We start from the raw sequence: 20781 nt of genomic DNA, 5'->3' as shown, positions 1-20781 counted from the left end.
GCAACAACACCACCAGCCTGATCAAGAAAGCTCATCAGAGACTCTACTTCCTCAGACGGCTGAGGCGAGCTGGACTGAGAAGCTCAGTCCTCACCTCCTTCTACAGGTGTGCAGTGGAGAGCATCCTGTGCTCCAGCATCAACATGTGGCATGGAGGCTGCACAGCTGCAGAAAGAAAAGCTTTGCAGAGAGTGGTGAAGGCTGCACAGAAGATGTTGGAGTCAGCCTCCCCACCATCACAGACATCTACACCTCCAGATGCAGGAAGAAGGCCACCTGCATCATGAAGGACCCCACTCACCCAGCACACACACTTTTTGCCCCGCTCCCCTCAGGAAGGAGGTTGAGGAGCATTAAGTGTAGAACCACTAGACTGAGGAACAGCTTCTACCCTGAGGCTGTTAGACTCATAAATCTCTAACTAGAATAATCACTGTGAAAAATCACATCATGTTGCTGCTGATCTGTTTCATGCTGCTGATGATCTGTTTCAATGTTGCTGCTGATCTATTTCATGTTGCTGCTGATCTGTTTCATGTTGCTGCTGATCTGTTTCATGTTGCTGCTGATCTGTTTCATGTTGATGTGTTCATGCATGCTCATCTGCTCACACATAGTCATGCTCATGTTAGTGCTGCTGTTTGATGTAATGTTTTTATGCTACTAGTACTTAGTGTATTTTTAGTTGATGTTTTTCTTAGTTCATATCTTAGATGTTATTACTGTTTTTCTTTTACATTTTATTGTTGGATGTAACTGGGACCCTGTGTACATAATTTCGTCCCACCACATGTGGTGCGAACGACAATAAAGAATCTCTGACTCTGACTTAAATATAATTCAAAGGAATGAGCCAACGATTGCACGGTGGAACAGTTAGTAGAGCTGCCGCCTCACAGTAAACAGGTTGCCGGTCCAAATCCCAGCCGGGGGCCTTTCTGGGTGGAGTTTGCATGTTCTCTCTGTGCATGCGTGGGTTTTCTCCGGTTACTCCAGTTTCCTCCCACAGACCAAAATATACACGTTAGGCTGATTGGTAACTCTAAATTGTCCCTAGGTGTGAGTGAGAGAGTGAATGGTTGTTTGTCTCATTTGTCTCTATGTGTCCCTGTGAAGGACTGGAGACATGTCCAGGATGTCCCCTGTCTCGCGCACAGTGTTAGCTGGAAATGGGTACCAGTGACCCCCACAACCCAAAAAGGAAGAAGCAGGTAAAGTGTATGTATGTATGTATGTATGTATGTATGTATGTATGCATGTATGGATGGATGGATGGATGGATGGAACCAAACAAACAAACAAACAAACAAAGGGGAGTTCAGGGTTTGTGGAGCCAGAATTGAGTGATTGATTTGTTAATCTGGTTGCATAGTGGAGCAGTTTGCTGATGCTGTTATCTTGCCTCAAGAAGGTCCTGGGTTTGAAACTTAGATATTGTAAGGCCTTTCCACAGTTTAAAAACATGCCTTACCCATTTGGTGAACTGATTATGTTTACCCTATACGTGAGTGTGTGGGTGCATGGTAGTTCACGTCATGTGGCCTTATGATGGATTGTCCAGGGTGGACCTCACCTCTAGCCAAATGACCATTAGACACCAGCTCCCTATGACCCCATCTTTTCTACAATTTGTACATGCAGATATAAAAGATGGATCGTAGATTGCATTTGGTGTAAATCTAATGTAAAGAGCCACCTTCAAAACATATGCTCTGTGAAAGTGACAGGAAATCCATCGTCACTATACCCTTTAAAATAAGCTATATGGAAAGTAGCTGAAAGTACTGTATAAAATCAAGAGGTTTGCTTCTGTAATTCTGTTCAGATTCTGACCAAACTTCTCCAAGAAAACTCATTAAAACCTCAAGAAATTGTAGAAAACGGTCCTATGTCTCCTTTAAATAGTGTCGAAGAATAAAATATTTGTGTAAATTAGCATGAAAGCTGTGTAGCACTGTATGGTGAAGTTCAAATCAAATTTAAAGAGACAGTTGGCCATTTTGATTATGCAAAAGAGGCAGATGGATATATGTCCCTCGACTCCCAAACTGGTATAAATGAAGCCGAGGTAGACTAACTGAACTCCATGCTCTGAAGGTTGTGTCACTATGGTTTTTGCCACTATTTTTGAAATACTGTCTCTTTGAGCCAACTAGAAAATCTCCTCATGTTTGGCCCTCAGCCTGAGGTCGGCTTCAACTCAACAAGCAAGATGAATCATGTCAAATTCACAAATCAGGATACTGCGGCATATTATAATTTAATGCACCCCGGCACTGTTGTGGTGGAAATGTAGCAGATAGGCTGTGAAATACTTAAAACTGTATAGACTAAAAATATGGTTGAGAATATAACCTTTCATATTTCCTGTGAGAGGCATATATATTGTGTGGTTGAACACCTGTAAGCCTCTGTTAATGTGTTAAAGTAAGAGGACAGTGGTCCAGGTGACAAATAACCAAAATTCAACAGTGTTATTAAAACAGCTGTAATGTTTAGTTGGGGAGATTATGTCATGGATTAATTATAGAGGTAGTGTAGCATGATAAAGAGGCTCGGCGCACCAAAATAGCAGCATACGAAGCAGCTGTTGGGGGCAGGGGATGACCACATATTGCACGCCAGAACGGAGCAGAACAACACAGAAGAGCAGCATCAGCTAGCCGACAGTCAACATCACAAGGTCACACTCTGCTCAGAATAGAACCCATTTACTAGACAAAACCGACGCGGATCCAGCCTTCTGCGTATGCAAACCAGGCAGGAATGGATCAGAGCAAAGTGCATTTCATGATATCTTCATGCGCCAATGCTCAAATGCAGTCAAAGCGTTGGCAGTTGTTGGAGATGCTGCTGTCGGTGTAATGTTGGTGCTGGTTTTCATAATGATTGGGTTTGACATTAAAAAAATAAAACCGTCATCCAACTCACCATTACGAGAGGAGCCAGGCCAACAAAGTCTCTCTGGGTTGTATAAATCCTCATGGCTCCTTCTATCTTGGCTATGGTTTTGGGCACAGATGGTAGCTCCAGCTTCCATATGATCACCTGACTGTCAACAGGACTGCTCAGCTCCTCAACCTCAAAGTCCATCTGAAGTACCTCCAGCAGGCTGCTTTCAAGCCTGCATTGGGAACAAAATGCTTTGGATAAATAAACAAGTAGATTCTTTTCCAGGTGTCTGAGGAAAGTTGAAAATTATTATTAGCACGCTCTTTAGTAATTGTAAAGCTTTCCATATTAGCACATACTATAAACAATACATTTGATTTTATAGTGCATAAAAAGAAAGTAATTACAACTTTAGATGAACAACAGGAACTAATATTACAGAAGTACAGTGAAAACTAACAGCTGATGTTTTACTAGCTTAAAGAACCACTTTCAGCAGCAACAGCTGTATTCATCTCCATAACCTTAATTCCCTTCTATTATTAGCATTGCTTCACTTATTAGCAGCCGTAGCTGTAAGCACAGCTCTCTTGACTTCCAGCCACAGCACATCTATAAGGCTGAAGATTCAAATTTCACTAGATCATTTCAACACCGTGATTTTTTTTTTTCCCCAATCTGATGCTAATGTACATCTGATGCTAAAGTTTACAACATACTGTACTAAGATTCTGCTACCAAAAAGATGGCCACACTCTAAAATACTTTGGGACTCAGTGCATTGTATACCATAAGATGCTGAGTCCCTGTGGCTATAAAACCAACTGAAATCGACAACCTTTCACCGCTGTGCTTGATATGTTTGGTTTTCTCCAGACATTTGCAGATGTAATGGTGGAGATGTGCATTATAACTAAACCACTTGTCTAATAATCAAAAATGCTCTATTTAACACAGTAAACACATTTGACTTTGTGATGCAATACACATGACTCTTGCTGATACAATAATTACCCCAAAATTCATTCATACTACTGTTTATATTCACACTGCTGCTTATATTACACTACCGTTGATATATATATTTTTACTAGCCTTATGTCACTTTACCTATACCAATATCAAGGACTTCATACTTATACTGTGCACATTCACTTCATATGCTGCTTTGCCACTTACTACAAATGTCAATGTCAGGACCTTCACTTCATTTCATTTTATTTTATAGATATACTTTTTAAAATGTTTTTTATACCGCCATAGTACAATTCTAAGACAGTATCATACTTTTATTATTTCATTTTATGCTTGTGTTTATTAATTGTTTTAATGTCAAATGGTTATTGTTGCACCAGGGGTCTGAGAGTAATGCAATTTCAACCCTGTGTATGTCCTGTACATATTGCAGTTTTGACAATAAAGTGACTTTGACTTGACTTGAAATAAATCATGTCAATTAATGGTCACATCTATTGCATGTTCTAACCTAAAAAAAATTTTTTTAATAATAATTGTAGAACTTTACACTCCTAACTTCTTTCTTATGAGAATGAACTTTCAAAAATGTTCGACTCAAAATTCATAGTGACATATTTTGAATTTGGCCCCATGGATGTGTAGAAATGTTCAAGCGGGATGTGACGAGCTGAGACGAGGCATGATCTGCTCCCTTTTCTCAGCTTTGAACAGGACTCATGCATCTTGAGGGGTTTTCACAGGCACAAGAAATAAAACCAAAACACACACGCAGTGGATTTCTTTTTGCAGACACAGCCTTGCTCTGGAACGTCTGCGAGTGTTAAATGTGAGTGGAATATAAGGCGGTCTAAGGACGGTGGTATTCTGTGCACCGAACAAAAGCAAAAAGCTTTTTGTAACTTATTGGAACTTATAATGGCCTCTCAGTGATGACAGCTGGAACAGCATCCTCCTGTTGCCTCACATTTAATTCTGCTTTCACGCTCCAAGTTTGTACTTCAGGTGCTTTTCCTTGGCGCGGTGTTGAACGACTAAGAAGATTTATTAGCGAGCAAAACACAATAAGCATGCATATAACAACATGGACTTTATCCGACGCTCTGCAGTGTGTGCATGTTATAAATCAGTGTCAGAGTTGTGCAAACACACACAGTAAGTCCATTTTACTGCACACCAACCACCTTGCTGTGCACAAACAATGTGGAATTGCAAATGGTATGTATAAATCCTCCAATAAAGTTCACAACAAGGCTTACAAAAGGATTTTCCTTATTAAGAGCAAGAAAAAAGATTGAGTGTAATTTAATCATTGAAGCATATTGCGCAGAGACCTGAGATTAAAAGATAGTAATTGCATTCTGGTCAAGTATTAGAAGAAGATACGATTGGCTCGCATAAGCATGTACTGCACATCCCCTTAAGTCTGCATTAACACAGATATTTATACAATAGGGGATGTTGTCATGCTACACCCTGCTGTCGTTCTCGTGAAGCTTGTAGGGAGGAATGATCAACAACCTCATCAGCTATGTTTTTATGGCCCGCAATCTGTCTGCGGGTTTATTAAGATCCAGGCCAGCCAAGTGAAGAAGGAGGTGGGGAGGAGAGGAAAAAGGAAGCTTCCAGTGTATCGATACACCAAATACTTCATGCGCTCACTAAAGCCAACAAGGCCAAAAGTCAAAAATGTTCACAAGAGGTGTGACAACTGACACTATTTGCAAGCACTCTCTATTTTGTCACTTTTTTTTAGCAGATTAGCTATATTAGGGAGGGAAAAACGTTAACCCACAAAGACGGGTTTATGAATGATGTAATCCACAACAAAGAGAGAAAATTAAATGAGGACACCGTACTGTTAACAACAAGCAGATACAATGTGTAAAGTGTGAAATTTAACATGTAGAGTCAAGATCTTTTGTATATGTGCTTGTACAAGTTATATATGACTTTATTTATAAACAGAATTAATGAAGGATTTTTTTTTTTTTCACCCCCAACTTTTATTAGCAGTTTTTTTCTTCTGAAACTCTGAAACTTGGCTGCAGACTCTTGCTCTTTTCCAGCACTGGACAGCATTCACTCACAGATTAGTGCTTTGGTCATAAAATCTTTCCTTGGAGCTGCTCTAAAGGCAGACATAATCTTCCTGTTTGAGTTCCATCTCAAAGTATCTGCTTTGGGCTCCACTGGCAAGCCTGAACTGCAACAAAGATCCATGAAGTACACAGCAACAACATGGCTACTGCAGGCAGGAGCCAACTCGGCAGTCACCTGACTGGTTAGTTCACGCTGATAAAGAGTTGCTTTAAATTTCTTAAACACTGAAAGGAAGAATTGATTAAAATGACAAAAGTCAATTTTGATTCTTAATTATATTGACCATAGAAGCTCTTGAATAGAAGCTGTAATAATAGTTGTTCACAACATATTCTTCCTTTGTGTCACATCACAAATCACAAGAAAATACACATACTGTACTTTTCCCTGTAAAAGTCACACCTTTTGTATAAATTTGCAAGTCCTGTGACTTATACAACAAAGTGACTAATATACATTTCCCCCCCATATTTATAACCCAATTTTTGGCTGAGATCTGATGATTTCATTCATTCTGACATAGAAAATATTGAACATGACCATTTTCAGCTACTAGAGGGCCCTCAAGTAATATGGCAAGCCAATTAAGCCATTAATAGGTAAAAGTGGCTATTAATGAGACACTTGGCTTGCCATAGAGATCACCTTCATCTCGCTATGAAACTCCTGGAGCAAACGTCAAATCAGCTGCATTTCGCCGCGTCGCTCAGGTGAAATGTAGCTGATTTGACCATTAAAGTGCATTTATTAAGGAAAAGTTCAACTGAGACACACTTTTACTATAATGTCGAGCAAACAAATAATTGTTTTTAGGTGTTAATCTTGTTAAATTTTAACCACATGCTCAGTGAGTCCTCCCTCTGCATGCTCCTGCTTTTGCAATTCGATTTTTGAAATGTAGCTGATTTGACCAATATAGTGCATTTATTAAGGAAAAGAGCTGAGACACATCTTTGCTATAATGTTGAGCAAACAAATAATTGTTTTTAAGTGTTAATCTTGTTAAATTCTTGTTAAAGTAATCCTGTGCATGCTCCCGCGGCCGCCTTTTTGTAGCCAATCAATTTTTGGCACAACACCGGCCCACGTTTCTGGGTTGTCAGCGATGACGCATAACAGATGTGACTTATACGGCAAAACAACATATTTATGTTTTTTTTCCTCTTTATTAGACATATTTGGGCTGATGCGACTTATATGGCGGTGCAACGTATACGGCGGCAAGTACGGTAACGTTGTTCTTAAGGTACGACAAAAATGCCTATAGCATCACTATTTTTTCAACACAGCAAAACCTTAGTTTGAAAACTGGCATAAAAGGTGAAAGGGAAATAAAAATTCCTTCAAGGAATGCTAGACCTTAATTTTGTTTGTAAAATGTAAAATGCTAGCAGGCTCGCACAAGTAATTAAAACAATGAGCCTGGTGGACGTGATACTTGTACTGTTGATGCCAGTGGTGCATGATGTGAGTGAACATGAGGGGATGCCATCTTTCTTGTTAGTATAATAAACTGCACAAAGTAAGGGGAACACAATAAGCTGACAATGTCTTTACTCTGTTTCAGTGAAGCAAAAAGCTGTTTAGTTTCATCTCCCCGACTTGTTGGTTGTTTAACAAAGGTGTTATTGTGATATAGAACCTGTCCTGACCATGTTTTGACGTATCAGTTCTCAGACTGTCATGAAATCCTTGTCGCTGTCCTTGGTGCTGAAGCAGAAAACGAATTTGTTACATTTTCTTTTTCTCTCTCTCTTTCTCAGCCCTATAGATCCACTAGTTTTAGATTTATTGTTCTGTGAACTTTGCACTGTAAGTATTCGCAGCAATACTGTCCCCTGAGACACACAGCTGCCTCACCATATTAAATCTTCTATTTTCGTATTACCCAGAAAGTATAGTAGAATAAATCTATCCTTCTCTGTCATGGTTGCTTTCTTACAATTTTTTGATAATGTTATAATTAGTCATTTATTTCGTGACATGTTTAGGCTCACTTTTATCATCCACTGGTTAAAAAATGGATTCCTTTACTTCAACTGAAGACCAATCCTGATTAAAAGGAGGCTACTCAGTTTTAGTTCTTTTAGACCTCACTGTCTCATTCCTTGATAATTCAGTTGAGTTGCGGTGTGCCTCAGGGTTCATTCTTTGGTCCTCTTCTAATCTACACATGCAGTCTCCTCTTTGGCAAACTTATGTATAGCATAAGTGTTTATTCCTGTTTTTATACAGATGGCACTCAATTAATCATTTTGTTTACACCTGCCATGACTATGGAATAATTTTCACAGGTATCAGTCAGTGCTGCCTCCAGCTGGTAATGAATTTAGCAGCTACACTTATTACCCGGGGCAAAAAGAGACAGAAATATTTCCCTCAGCTTTACTGGATCCATGTTAGATTCTGTAATTGGCTTTAAAATATTTCTGTCCCTAAACAAACAATGCATATTTATGAACTTAATAATTCCTTAAGCTCCATAGATAATGTACTACTACTAACCACGCCTAGGTTACTGTTTGTGACAGAGGGAGAACATGGCTTCTCTACAGTAAACTTCATTTGTTTCACAGAATCTAGGTACAGTACATTAAATCTCTGATTTCTGTCAAAGGGAAAATAGTCCTCTTGGTAAAACCTTTTGGCAAAGATTCTTCAGATATTTACAACATTGTTGTAGGAAACATTCACCCAAACCAAACACCTTTTATCTTTCTTGTAAAACACTTTGTAAGCTTAACATAGTCATAAAATCATAATGTATTTTCAGTTTGAGTTTTCTTTGACCATTCAGGGACATCTGTGCTGCTTTTGAATGATACCATCATGGAGGTAACAAAAAACAACCTGAATACTACTCCACATAGATGTGTATATTGCACAATGTCAACTGGAATATCAATTCTGCAGTATTCTCAGTACATTACACCACACACGGCTTGTGTTTGACAGTAAAGCTCAGTATCAAAACAGTCTCATAGTGAAACTAGTAGCAGGACTCATCAACAACAGCAATAAGTCAGCATAAAAGATGAAGGTGGATGAGCTGGGAAAATTATGCAAAAAGAAGAACCAACATCAGTAAAACCAAAAAGATGATTGTGAATTTCTGGAAAACTAGAACTGCCCCACTTTTCCTCTACATCAATGGAGCTCCTGTGAAGATGGTTCCCTTTATGAACGGTTTGCTCTCCTGCACTCAGATTGGAGACTGCACAGCATTCAGGCAAGGACCACCAGTGTAAAACAATGTTTCTTCACAAATGCAGTCAGACTCACAAACTGCCAAAAAAACAAAAAAAACATGATGGGGGTTTAACAAGGTTGAGTCAGATCCTCTGGATGGATTCTTCTTTGTTGAATTTTTTTGTCTTTAATCCAAAAGATAGACTCAGTCTGAAGAGCTGCAACAAACTCAGTCTTATAAGCAGCACCTTTGTAGATTAATCTAAATGGATTATTGAGCATTCAGCAGAACATGATGGAGGTGATTTGGTTCTTAACTGCTGCTATTTACTGATGTTTACTGGTCTTAGACGGATGACTATCTCTTTGCTTTTAATTTTTTAAGACATTTACTCAGTTATTATATACAACCCCAATTCTAGAAAAAGTTGAAATGTATAAAATGCAAATAAAAACAGAATGCAATCATCTGCAAAGCTTATGAACTCAATGTATTTAAAATGGAACATGGTGAAAATTTCAAATGTTTAAAGTAAGAAATAGGAAGAATTTTTTTTTTTTTATCTTGCTCAAAGTGGAGACGTTAATATTAAAAATGTATAAAAATAAATGCCATGTAAAAGAAACAGCTGGAGGAGCATTTTGCAACTAATTAAGTTAATTGGCCAGAGGTCAGTAAAAGGTCTGGGAATGAAAAGATTTTTAAAAGGCTGAATTTCTCATAAAGAAAGATGTTCAAAGTATAATCTACATAAAACTGTAAAAACAGTGGAACCATTTCAGAATATTGTTCCTTAATGAAAAATACAGATTTAAAAAAAACATCATCTACAGTTCATAATATCATCAAAATATAGAAATGTAAATAAATCTGGAGAAATTTCTGAGTTTAAAGAACAAAGCAGAAAGTCAATAATGGATGCCCGAGATCTTGAGGCCCTCTGGCAGCACTGCATCTAAAACAGGTCCGGTTCTGTTCTGGGCATCTCTGCATGTATTAAACACAGTTTACTCCGTCTCCCACTAATACAGGTTAACACATACGTGAACACCATCTACAGACACATGTGTCTTCTCTGTGCCAAAGTTCATTACAGTACAGTGTAAGCAGGTTTTAGAAGAGTTTTAGGACATTTGAACAACTAGAATCAGATAAAAATGTGACAACATCTCTACAGAACCTCCAGCAGCTGGTCTCCTCGCTGTGTGGGTGTTTAAAGACTGATGTTAAAGGAAGAGTAAGAAACATGGCCTTGTCACCACTTTTTTCAGATGCTGCCAGAAAAATCCAAATCACCAATTCCAAAAATTATACAATTTCTCAGAGTAAGCACTTGGTATGTTTACTATGTTCCATTATAAATGAAATATGCGTTTATAAGATTTTTATTTACATTTTACGTCACACCATTCACCACGACCCAAAAAGGAAGAGGAGGGTAAAGATAATGGATGGATGGATCACAGCATTTAGAAAACTGGAATTGTACTTTTTATTCTTTAATGTTCACATGTTGAGGCCTGCAATTCCATATTTTGTTCCTAATGGTTAAGAATGGCATTACATTGTCTTGAATCTTGTATAGTTATTTAAGAAAACCTAACAAGTCACCTCCTTACCTCTAAACTGAACTCTCAACTGATTACAGCAAATTGAAAGAAAGATGCTGAACTTGGAAAACCATCTAAGATCAGTTGTAGCCCAGTTTAACGAGATTAAATACTTAAAAGCCCAAAGATCTGGATCTGAGCTGACGAACCTGCAGATGTCTTGTAAACTGTTTTAATATAGCATCAAAATGGTCCACTGCAGTCCTTTTATGTCTCGTGTTTAAAATGTTTTACTGCAGAAAGGCTTTGCCCTGCACAGCTAGTCAGTGTTCAGAAGTATTACGAGTACAGAGAAAAAGTGAGCATTAAAGGTAAAGAAGGGTTTACAAAGGGTTTACAGGAGCATCTGCAGCCAACCTGTGCTTAGAGAGTATAAGAGCTGTCTTTCTGGGACACAGCACAGCTGGTGGCAGACCTGCTCAGCCCACATGGATCTTCTTTGGCTTCTCAGGTGTGCAGAATAAAACCTTATTAGCTAAACTTCCTCTGGGTTTTCTGGGTCAGTATTTATAATGAGATAATACAGTTGACAGCTACAAAAATTAGACACGCATGTATAATCTAACCTCACATATTGGGTGATGGGAAATGTAAATAGACTTGCCTTTTCCCGAGAATGGGGGCCTTTCTCTGACAAACCACAGCAATGGCTCCATCTGCACCCATATCCAGAGTGATGTCCCACAGTAAGGAGTTGCTGGGCGTCGCTGTCCGAAAGGTCACACCTTTCTTTACCGATGCTCTGTGAGAAAAATCAAAGAAATCAGAAATTAACCAGTGACATGCGGTGAGGGGAGGCAGATGAGGCAGTGCCACACCTGTCATCATGACAAATAAAATACTAACAATGATAAGAGAAAATACATTTGACCACTGACTGTTCTATATAAAAGTTTTACAAACAGTTTTCTGAATTATTTCAACACTTCAATGGTCAAAATCACAGAATTTATGCATTGGCTGTTCAAACACGAATAAATGCGTTGGGTGAGGCGGTGTAGTGCTCTGTCTCACCTATGGGGGCGCTGTGTCATTTACAAAATATGAAGTAGGCAGTTGGAGCATGCCCACTGCTGTCTCTCTTTATATCACCAATATACATGTTTAATTACACATGTGCTGCACATGTTGATGTTCTACAGTCTGTATAATATATTGAACGAATGTGTGTGACATTTTTCTTCTTTCTAATGGGTCATAAATGCACTGTGAAAATACACAGGGTGAGGCCGCTGGCCTGGAGATGAGTGTAGACTAGGCCAGCGGCCACTCTTTCAGGGATGAAGATGTTCACATCCTGGACAGAGAGGAACGATGGTTTGAGAGAGGAGTAAAGGAGGCCATCTTTGTGAAAAGAAATCGTCCATCATTAAACAGGGGTGGAGGCCTCCGGGTTCAACTGTCTCCCTCTTACAATGCTGTGATTGCTAGTATCACTCAGCCCTCTGTGAACAGTAAACAGCCATCAGTGTGCTAATGATCCATTGTTAGGCTGATGGTCCTTCTTGAGCATGTGATCAGCTGGTTTTGGTTGTCAGCAGCAAAACTGGTTGATCCACTCTGAGAAGGTGCTATTTAAGAGACTGAGCTGAATACAGCTCCTCAGACTGAGGAAGTCTCTCGGATGAGAGACGAAACGTTTCTACATTTTTTTGTTGATTTGCTTTGTTTTGTTTTTTTGAATGTCCAGAGGACCAGATTTAACTTTTTTAGATTTTTCTACCTGGATTATTGAGCGTGCATCAGGATATCTGTGTATGCATTATTATATGTTACACTTGTTTCCTGTATCAGTGTGCTTGACTAAAGACTTGTGCAATAAAATTTTTATTTAACAAATGGGCTGCTTTTTGCATCTGATAAACAAACTACCAGCCTCCCCTTCCATCTCCTGAGGGAGAAAAGAAGTCATGTCATTTTACCGTTATGAACTCATTATTTCTAACTCGCTGAAAGGTGATTAGTGTTCCTGGCCTCTGATTTATAAATGGTAAGCGTTATGTGGATGTACAGACATTCCCAGTGGGATCTCCCCAGCTTAAGCAGCTTGCAGCAGGTCAAACGTTAACGAGTTAGGCTTTCCTAAGAATTGCAAGGGGCCATGAGCGGCACAGAAGTAAAAAAATTAATAAATAATCTAACGAATTGCTATGCTGGTGAAACTCTGTATGCACCTCTTCTTTACTCATTTGTTTATAAGGCTCTTATAAAACCTCCTGCAAAACAAGTTCTTTCAAACAGTTAAAAATGAGGACAAAATAAAAGTGTAATTCTTTAGGTTTGATCCGCATGTAATGCTGGTCGTGGTTTATCTCCCAATCTTCAGGATAAACCCAAGAGTTGAGCTCCTTATGAGTCTCTAAGGAAGTGTAATCTATGATAAGAGCAGCAGCAATCTGAGCACTTCTCCTGCGCTTGGCTTTGGGTTTTAGTTTCTAAAATCAGACAAAGGAAATTACATCTTCGTCCCTGCTCGGCACAGTAAACAACGCACTGCCTCCTGATTAAATTCCACATCTTTTGATGTGCACTTTTTGCACATTTCTCTGTATTTACCAGGAAGAAAGAGTCCTCATCTGCTTATTTAGTAGATGATGGACATTTATTTGAACGTCTGCTGTGCAGAAACATTGTCTCTGATGACCTGCTGTTAACAGCAGGAGAGCACGATGGTTTTGGATTTTTCTCCTCTCGTTGGATGAATCCAAGCGTTTTAGGTTCCAAGAGATGAAGAGCTCACAGGTTAAAGGTTCCAATTAAAAAGGGATGAATAGTCTGTCAGGATGGGTGTTAGCTTGTGCCATTATGACCCTGGAGACTGATGGTTTCCATTCCACCTGCTCACTGCAGAGCCTGATTACTTTGATTAACACAAGTTCAGTCAGAGAGGGCAAGGCTAAGAGGAGAAATCATTAGGTGTAATGTATGGCTTATAAATAAATGGAAAATAAAAGACTTGGCAACAATTGCACACAGCTGAATGCAACAGTCAAAGTGCTTTTTACTGACAATAAAAACAGTAGCTTTAATGTTGTAACCATATGCAGAAGTTATTTTGTTGTCAACAACTTTGCTCTGATCAGTGAGGAGTCTTGGCGTGAGTGGATCTGCAGAGTTAAAAATCTGGTGTTGCAAAATGAGCCAAGCAGAGTTATTAAACATTTGATGTGGTCGCATTCACTCGCTTGAACTCGTTTTAAAAAGTGTCGCTGAAACAAAAAAAAAGAGGAGCATTTCTGTTAAATCTGCAGATGTTGTCATGGAGTTCCTCTGATAGCAGCGCGCAGATTTAACTTCACTGCAGAGTTACTGTAATTTGTTGTTTCGTGGGTTAGAAAAATGTGAAGCCATCCAGACTGTCCATGTCCATGGAACTGTGTCATGTTTGTTCAAATTAATTTCACAGCTTTCAGTCTTTGAGACCTTTATTTAACTAAAAGCCTAACGCGCCATGAAAAAATGCTTGTCACCCGCTGCCTTTCATGACAGGCTTTTAGACTAATGAAGAGAAACTATGATGAAAATGAGTTGTAGACACAAAGGTCAAACCTTGTAAATGACATTATGCTTAATTTAAAACAAAAAAACTGCAAGATGGATTAAGAATGACTCTCAGCTACTACCTCACAAAACTTTAGCTTATTATTTGTAGAACTGACTAAATTATAGTATTTTTTTGTGTTTTCTGGGGTCGTTTGGCTGTGGCAGCCAGTTTGAGTTGGATTGACTCCAAATGTTAATCAGTTATAGATGTGTAATTATTAAAATGTGTCTATTGTCTCATGAGGTATTTTGCTAACAGACAGAGTTAAGTCTAAAATTCTAAATAAAGATCTTGTGCAATCTGTCTGCTCAGAATATGTGTTGGAGATCAGTCTCAGCTACTGCCAAACTTCATTGTATTACAATATCTGTAATGATAACTGAGTTGTAGCTATTGTTTCTGTTATTTGAGGTCAGTTGGCTGTGGTAGCCATCTTGAACCTGGAGGTGTAATAAGCTGTTGCTTTACAGTTAGAAGGGCCTGGCTTCAACTCCTGGCTGAGACTTCCCTGCTTGGAGTTTGCATATTTCTCCCACAGTCCAAAAGCATGTTTGTCTATTAGGCTCTAAATTAGCTTTAGTGATAAACGTGTGACCTGTTCAGGGTGCAGGGTGTAGGCGCAGCTCAGAAACAAGTCGTTGTAGAAAATTATTGGATGAAAGGAAATTAGGTTTAACTCTGAACAGCAAATACAACATCAGAAGGAAGTAATTTCTACAGGTTCCTTCCATTCAGACACTGAAAGCAGCATGCGTGTTCCTGTCAGGGACTGACTGAACACAACATGAGGGGATAATGGAGACAACAAGACAGAGGAAGACACACAGTCTGCTTTGTATGAAAAGACACTGCATGAGGGTTTGGATCAAAGGAGCTGCATTCTGATCTGCAAAAACACAAAACAAGTAGCTGCATCAGCTTATCCACATGCAAAGCAAACTGGAAGTCTAGTTCCAATGATCTGTTGTAGTTTTGAGTACCAGTACATACCATACCACTTTATATATAAATCCCACTTTTATATATCACTTAAAACAGCAACAAGGCCAACCAAAGTGATGTACAGCAAAAACAAAACAAGCAAAGGACTTCGCAAAAATTACATAGATCCACAGAGATAAAGATAAGAACTAAATTACTAGCATTATAGAATACACACAAGTTAAAATCAAACCACACAGTGTCAAAAGCCAGGGAATAAAAGTGAGTTTTTAAACAAGACTTAAAAACATTGAGAGAGAGCCTGCCTGACATGCAGTAAGTCATTCCACAGTTTTGGACCTGCAACAGAGAACGCCCTGTCACCTCTGAGCTTAAAACGAGTGCCTGGAACCAATAAAAGCATCTGGTCTGCTGACCTCAGAGAGCGCTGTGGGACATATGGCTGCAGCAGATCAGTGAGATAGGAGGGGGCAGAACTGTTCAGAGATTTAAAAACATACAGAAGGATTTTAAAATGAATTTGACAGTGAACTGGGATCTAGTGAAGGGAGGCCAGAAGAGGAGTAATTTGCTCTCTTTTGCCTGTACCAGTTAAAAATTGGGCTGCAGCATTTTGAACCAGTTGTAAACATGAAATAGAGGTCTGACTGATTCCAAAAAGAAGTGCACTGCAGTAATCAAGCCTGGATGTTATGAAAGCATGTATTACTGTCTCAAGTTTACTTTTGGACAGTATGGCCTTCAATTTAGACAGTCGCCTCAACTGAAAAAAACAAAAAACAAAACAGGATTTAACAATCGTGTTTACATGACTGTTTAGTTTCATGGAAGGGTCCTTATCACTCCCAGATTAGTGACTCTTTGATTCTCTAACGGGTCTAGAGGGGAAAGGTTGATACCGTGGTTCTTGATTATGCCATTAGGTGGAAACCTCATGACTTCTGTCACCTTCTCATTTAAGAATTTAAGAATTTAAAGTCATCCAGTCCCTGAGGTCAGCCAGGCATTCAAGAAGAGGTTGGATAGAATGTGCAGCTGTGTGCTTCAGAGGGAAAAAAATGTGACAGTCATCGGCATAAAAATTAAAAGGTATGCTGTGTTTACGAAAAATAGCACCTAGAGGCAGCATGTATAAAGAAAAGAGAAGAAGGCCGAGAATGGACCTCTGTGGTACACCCCACTGAAGAGCTGCCAATGTTGAAATAACATTCTTGACGTTGACACAAAAGGTTCTGTCGAAGAGGTAGGACCTAAACCATTTGAAGGCTGACCCTGTGATGCCCACCCACTGCTCCAGCCTAGAAATGAGGATCTCATGGTCAATGGTGTCAACATACGTACCTATACATACAAGTATAAGTGGCCTTTTTTTTTTTAATAAAGGCTAAAAGTGAGGCTCTGGCATCATCCACATTGAACAAATCTTACTTGGCCCATGCAAAATGTATCCCCCTAAAAAAATGCAGTGCATATTTTCCTCTGCACAGCTCAGCATTAATCTAACCAGTAGTGATCCTTTTTAGATTTAATTGCAACACTGCTGACCATGCAGAATGGTAATCACTGTGTGATTGTGCCATTTGCTTCAGATAAAGAAAAACTTCAGATTTCTTTTTTGCTGTAATTAGTGATGTAAGAAATATGGTATTTGGATTTTAAAAACATATGAGGGTGGTTAATCTAGTAATGGCCTCTGAATAGGTACCCTGCCATAAAGAAGAAGGAAAAGAAAAAAAACCGCCTCTGCACATTGAGCTGAGAGGAGCAGGGTTTATTTAATAAAAAGTGGCAGTAACAAGAAGGCTTATCCAAAGTCCCTTTTTTCTGTCTCTGCCTTCTGTAGGAGAGAAAAAAATCCCCCTGCGACTGGAAGAGGCGTTTTTCTTCTGAGTGGTGGGGAGCAGAAAGCAGCCTCCATGGCTTTAGTTAGCAGGCCCTGAGGAGGCACCAGGCAGGGGAAGGCACCGGGGCAGAGAAGATGGATGGCTGTGGAGACTGAAGCTGACAGTGCATGTGAGAAGCAGCTCTCAGGTGCTACGCCGACTATTCATCTCACTTCTGACCAGGCAAGGTGTAAGTGGCACTAGGTCTTCACCTTTTACATACTCTTCATTCCTCTCATCTCTACATGCTCGCATGTAAAAATAATGATACATGCCTGAGCACCGGTCCTGGGAACTGGTACACGAATGCCTGTGTGAAGATGCCATCAATTACAAAGTACACCCAGCACTCGTAGCTCTTGTTTTTCAGAGCCCAAAGGAATTCAGCAATTTCCAGACAAATTAACTGCAAACAACTGGGCCCAAAACACCATAATACCAGTTCAAACTAAAGAATTTCTTGAAGGATCGCATATTGTCTGCTGGTTTTCCTGCCAGAGTTGTGGACTTAAGATCACTTTACGTTGAGAACGGATAGAGTTTTAGCCATTTTGATCAAACCTTGAAAATTATTATATGCACAATCTCATGCAATAATGTAAAACCGTGCATGACCCGTTAGTGCTTGGAGTATGTGCTTTGAAGGACTGTCAGCTACTACCACTCCAATTTTTAGGCCTGTGTCTGTAAAATTGCATATTTAGTCATTTATGTGAAATCAATGTTTGATTAGATGTGGCAGCTATATTGACGTGTGTTGACCCCAAAAGTTAATCACCTCTAGATGTACATCTAATGAGAACTCTGAGAGTTATATTTAAATATATCCAGTGGTTTATGAGATATTTTGCTAACAAACAAACAGGGTTGACTCCAAGCATTATCGTCAAGGTTTTAAGCAAATAAGTCCTGTGTTGTGGACAATGCATAGCTACTACCTCACCAAATTTTAGCTCGATCTCTGTAAAAATGTCCGAGTGATATCCATTTTTTTTTGTTTTAAATACTGATTAGCTGTGGCAGCCACCTTGAATTGGGTTGAATGAAGTTAATTTGGTGTATTTGTACATCAAATGATTATTACCTGAAAGTTTCATTCATTTCCATTCAGTGATACATCAGATATTTTGCTAACAGTGCAGACAAGCACACACACGCAAATTCAACAGCATCGGACATCTACAGTTAGATTTTCCTTTCCTCCATGTGACCCAAACCCTCAAACTCTGCAAGGGAGAAGCTACATAACTTTTTTTCTAATTGGTCCTCTGTTAAAATTTTATGTTTCCATCTTTACCTTCCTGAACTCGTCACTGCTGGCCCACAGCAGCCCCCGTGAACCCCAAAGCAATCATAAGCAGATGCAGTCATTAATTATGCAGGCAAATGTTCAACGTTTAGCCAGTCTGATGGCAATGGTGTGATCGGCAACGTGCTCGTCGTTCTCAGGGAGCAGTTTGGGGACTTGGGGAGACCTTCGTCCCAACGCTGCTGCCAGATGGCAAACGCTACAGCCATCAAAACAAATGTAAAAAGCCCATTTGTTACCCAGATGTGGGATTAGAGTTGCAGGTTGGAAAGCTCACATAAACACTGGTGTAGAGAAACAAAAGCTCTGCGTTGATTTAACACCAGAAGGACACCTCAAAATGAGTTTTAATGGCTTGAGAGAAGAATTTTAGTTTGTAGCAACTGTAGCTCTTGTGTCAGTGTGTTTGTAGGGGTGTGTGGAGTGTGTGTGTGTGTGTGTGTGTGGGGGGGGGGGGTATGTGTGTGTGTTCATATGTCTGATTACACTGTAGAGCAAATCTAATTCAAGATGGCTGCCACAGCCAACTGACCTTAAAAAACACAGAAAATGGCTGTAATTCTGTTAATTTTAGTTGTTAACGTAAGATTTAGTGGAGACAGATCCCTACCATGTTCTCTGAACTCCAACAGTTAGCCAACAAGCTTTAGGAGGATTTTAGTATACATTTTTTACATGAAATGTTTGGATTCAACTGTCTGAAGAAGGAGCTGAGCTGTAAGGCAAAGCTCTCTGTTTACCGGTCGGTCTACGTTCATACCATCACCTATGGTCACGAGCTCTGGATAGTGACCGAAAGAATGAGATCATGGATACAGGCGGTTGAAATGAGTTTCCCCTACAGGGTAGCTGGACTTTCTCTTAGAGATAAGATGAGAAGTTCAGTTATCTGGGAGAGACTCAGAGTAGAACTGCTGCTCCTCCCCATCGAAAGGAGCCAGTTGAGGTGGTTCGGGCATCTGGTAAGGAAGCCCCCTGGGCACGCCCCTAGGAATGTACTTTGGGCATGTCCAACTGGGAGGAGACCCCGAGGAAGACCCAGGACACACTGGAGAGACTATGTCTAAGCGCTCCTCTGGTAATGACTATGTCTCTGCATGGGAACACCTTTGAATCCTGAAGAGCTGGAAAAGGTGGCTTTGGAAAGAGATGTCTGGACCTCCCTGCTCAAGCTGCTGCCCCCACGACCCGACTTTGGAACAAGCGGAAGATGATGGATGGATGGATGGATGGATGGATGGATGGATGGATGGATGGATGTGTCTGTCTGTTGGCAAAATATCTCATAAACTACTGGACTGATCATAAATATCAGTAGCTGCACGTGCTGTAGCATCGCTTAGTCTGATCATTAGCATCATTAGCAAATCTGGTAAGAATTAAGCTCTAATTCTTCAAAAAAAGTTTTTTTTAAAGAGCTATCCTCCACAGGTGAGATAATCACTGTTATAACATTCCTCATAGTCCCACTTTAAATAATTTGAACTATCTGTTTAATCCCTTTCAGCTTCCTGTGTAGAGAAATAAACTAATTGCTGTCTGTTGGTACCATGACATCAGTACAATGGCTTATAACCATAATCAAGCTGGAAAACACACGAGTTGCTTGTGTTTTTATTCGGTCCCCCTCAGATTTGTAAATCCCTCGACTCTGGCCTTAGACATCAGTAACAGGTTATTCATGCTGATGATAGAAAATTACAGAGAGCTTAATGGGATATTCAGACAGTGATAAAGCATGCAGACAGCTGCTGTAGTCTGGCTGCACGGAGCTTGTTAATATGCAGATAAGCTGCGTGAGTGTGGAGATGTGTTACAGCTGAAAGGAAAACAGAGTGAACAGTGCACGAGGGATGCAAGAAGGAAGTTCAGAGTTTCTGACAATAACAACCGTACAGATAAAACAAGCTACTGAGGAGATTGCTAACAAGTTTGGCGATCTGCCAACCGAGAAGCAGCTTTGAGGAGAACAGAGGGAGGAGAGAAAAAGGCAGGAAATTAACAATGAGAGTTGGTGAAAGAAAAGAGAAAGGAGAGACGTAAAGAAAAGAGGAAGCAGTGTGGGCATCACGGCTATCTGCTTTTAATTCATGTTGCTCTGGATGACAAAGTAAATGAGTTAAAGCAGCAATGATTAAAAGCGACAGGATGAAGAGGGGAAATTAGGTTTTCGTTTTTGGCTTCATTGCTTCAGTTAAAGTAAAGTGACAGGAAGAAAAGAAAACCAGATAATTAAGACAAATACACAACCTAACCTTTTAAAATACATGCACTAACTAATAATAATAATTACATGTATATATATATGTTTATATATATATATATATATATAT

The 20781-nt window shown here is 39.6% G+C and overlaps 1 protein-coding gene across 1 annotated transcript in view; it reads right to left on the bottom strand.

Annotated features, from left to right (window-relative positions):
* Positions 1-20781, bottom strand: part of LOC119414063 (transmembrane protein 132D) — a 76362-nt gene that overhangs the window by 7390 nt on the left and 48191 nt on the right. Inside the window, exons 3-4 of the mRNA XM_037681180.1 lie at positions 11375-11512; positions 2932-3124 (exon numbers count right to left, since the gene is read on the bottom strand). Coding sequence (XP_037537108.1) covers positions 2932-3124; positions 11375-11512 — 331 coding nt within the window. The remainder of the gene's footprint in view (positions 1-2931; positions 3125-11374; positions 11513-20781) is intronic.

The sequence above is a fragment of the Nematolebias whitei genome, chromosome 8 (genome assembly GCF_014905685.2).
Source record: "Nematolebias whitei isolate Nwh7 chromosome 8, NemWhi1, whole genome shotgun sequence".
Classification (NCBI taxonomy): domain Eukaryota; kingdom Metazoa; phylum Chordata; class Actinopteri; order Cyprinodontiformes; family Rivulidae; genus Nematolebias; species Nematolebias whitei.
The sequence above is the reverse complement of the archived record's forward strand: the minus strand, read 5'-3'. Positions and strand labels throughout refer to the sequence as shown.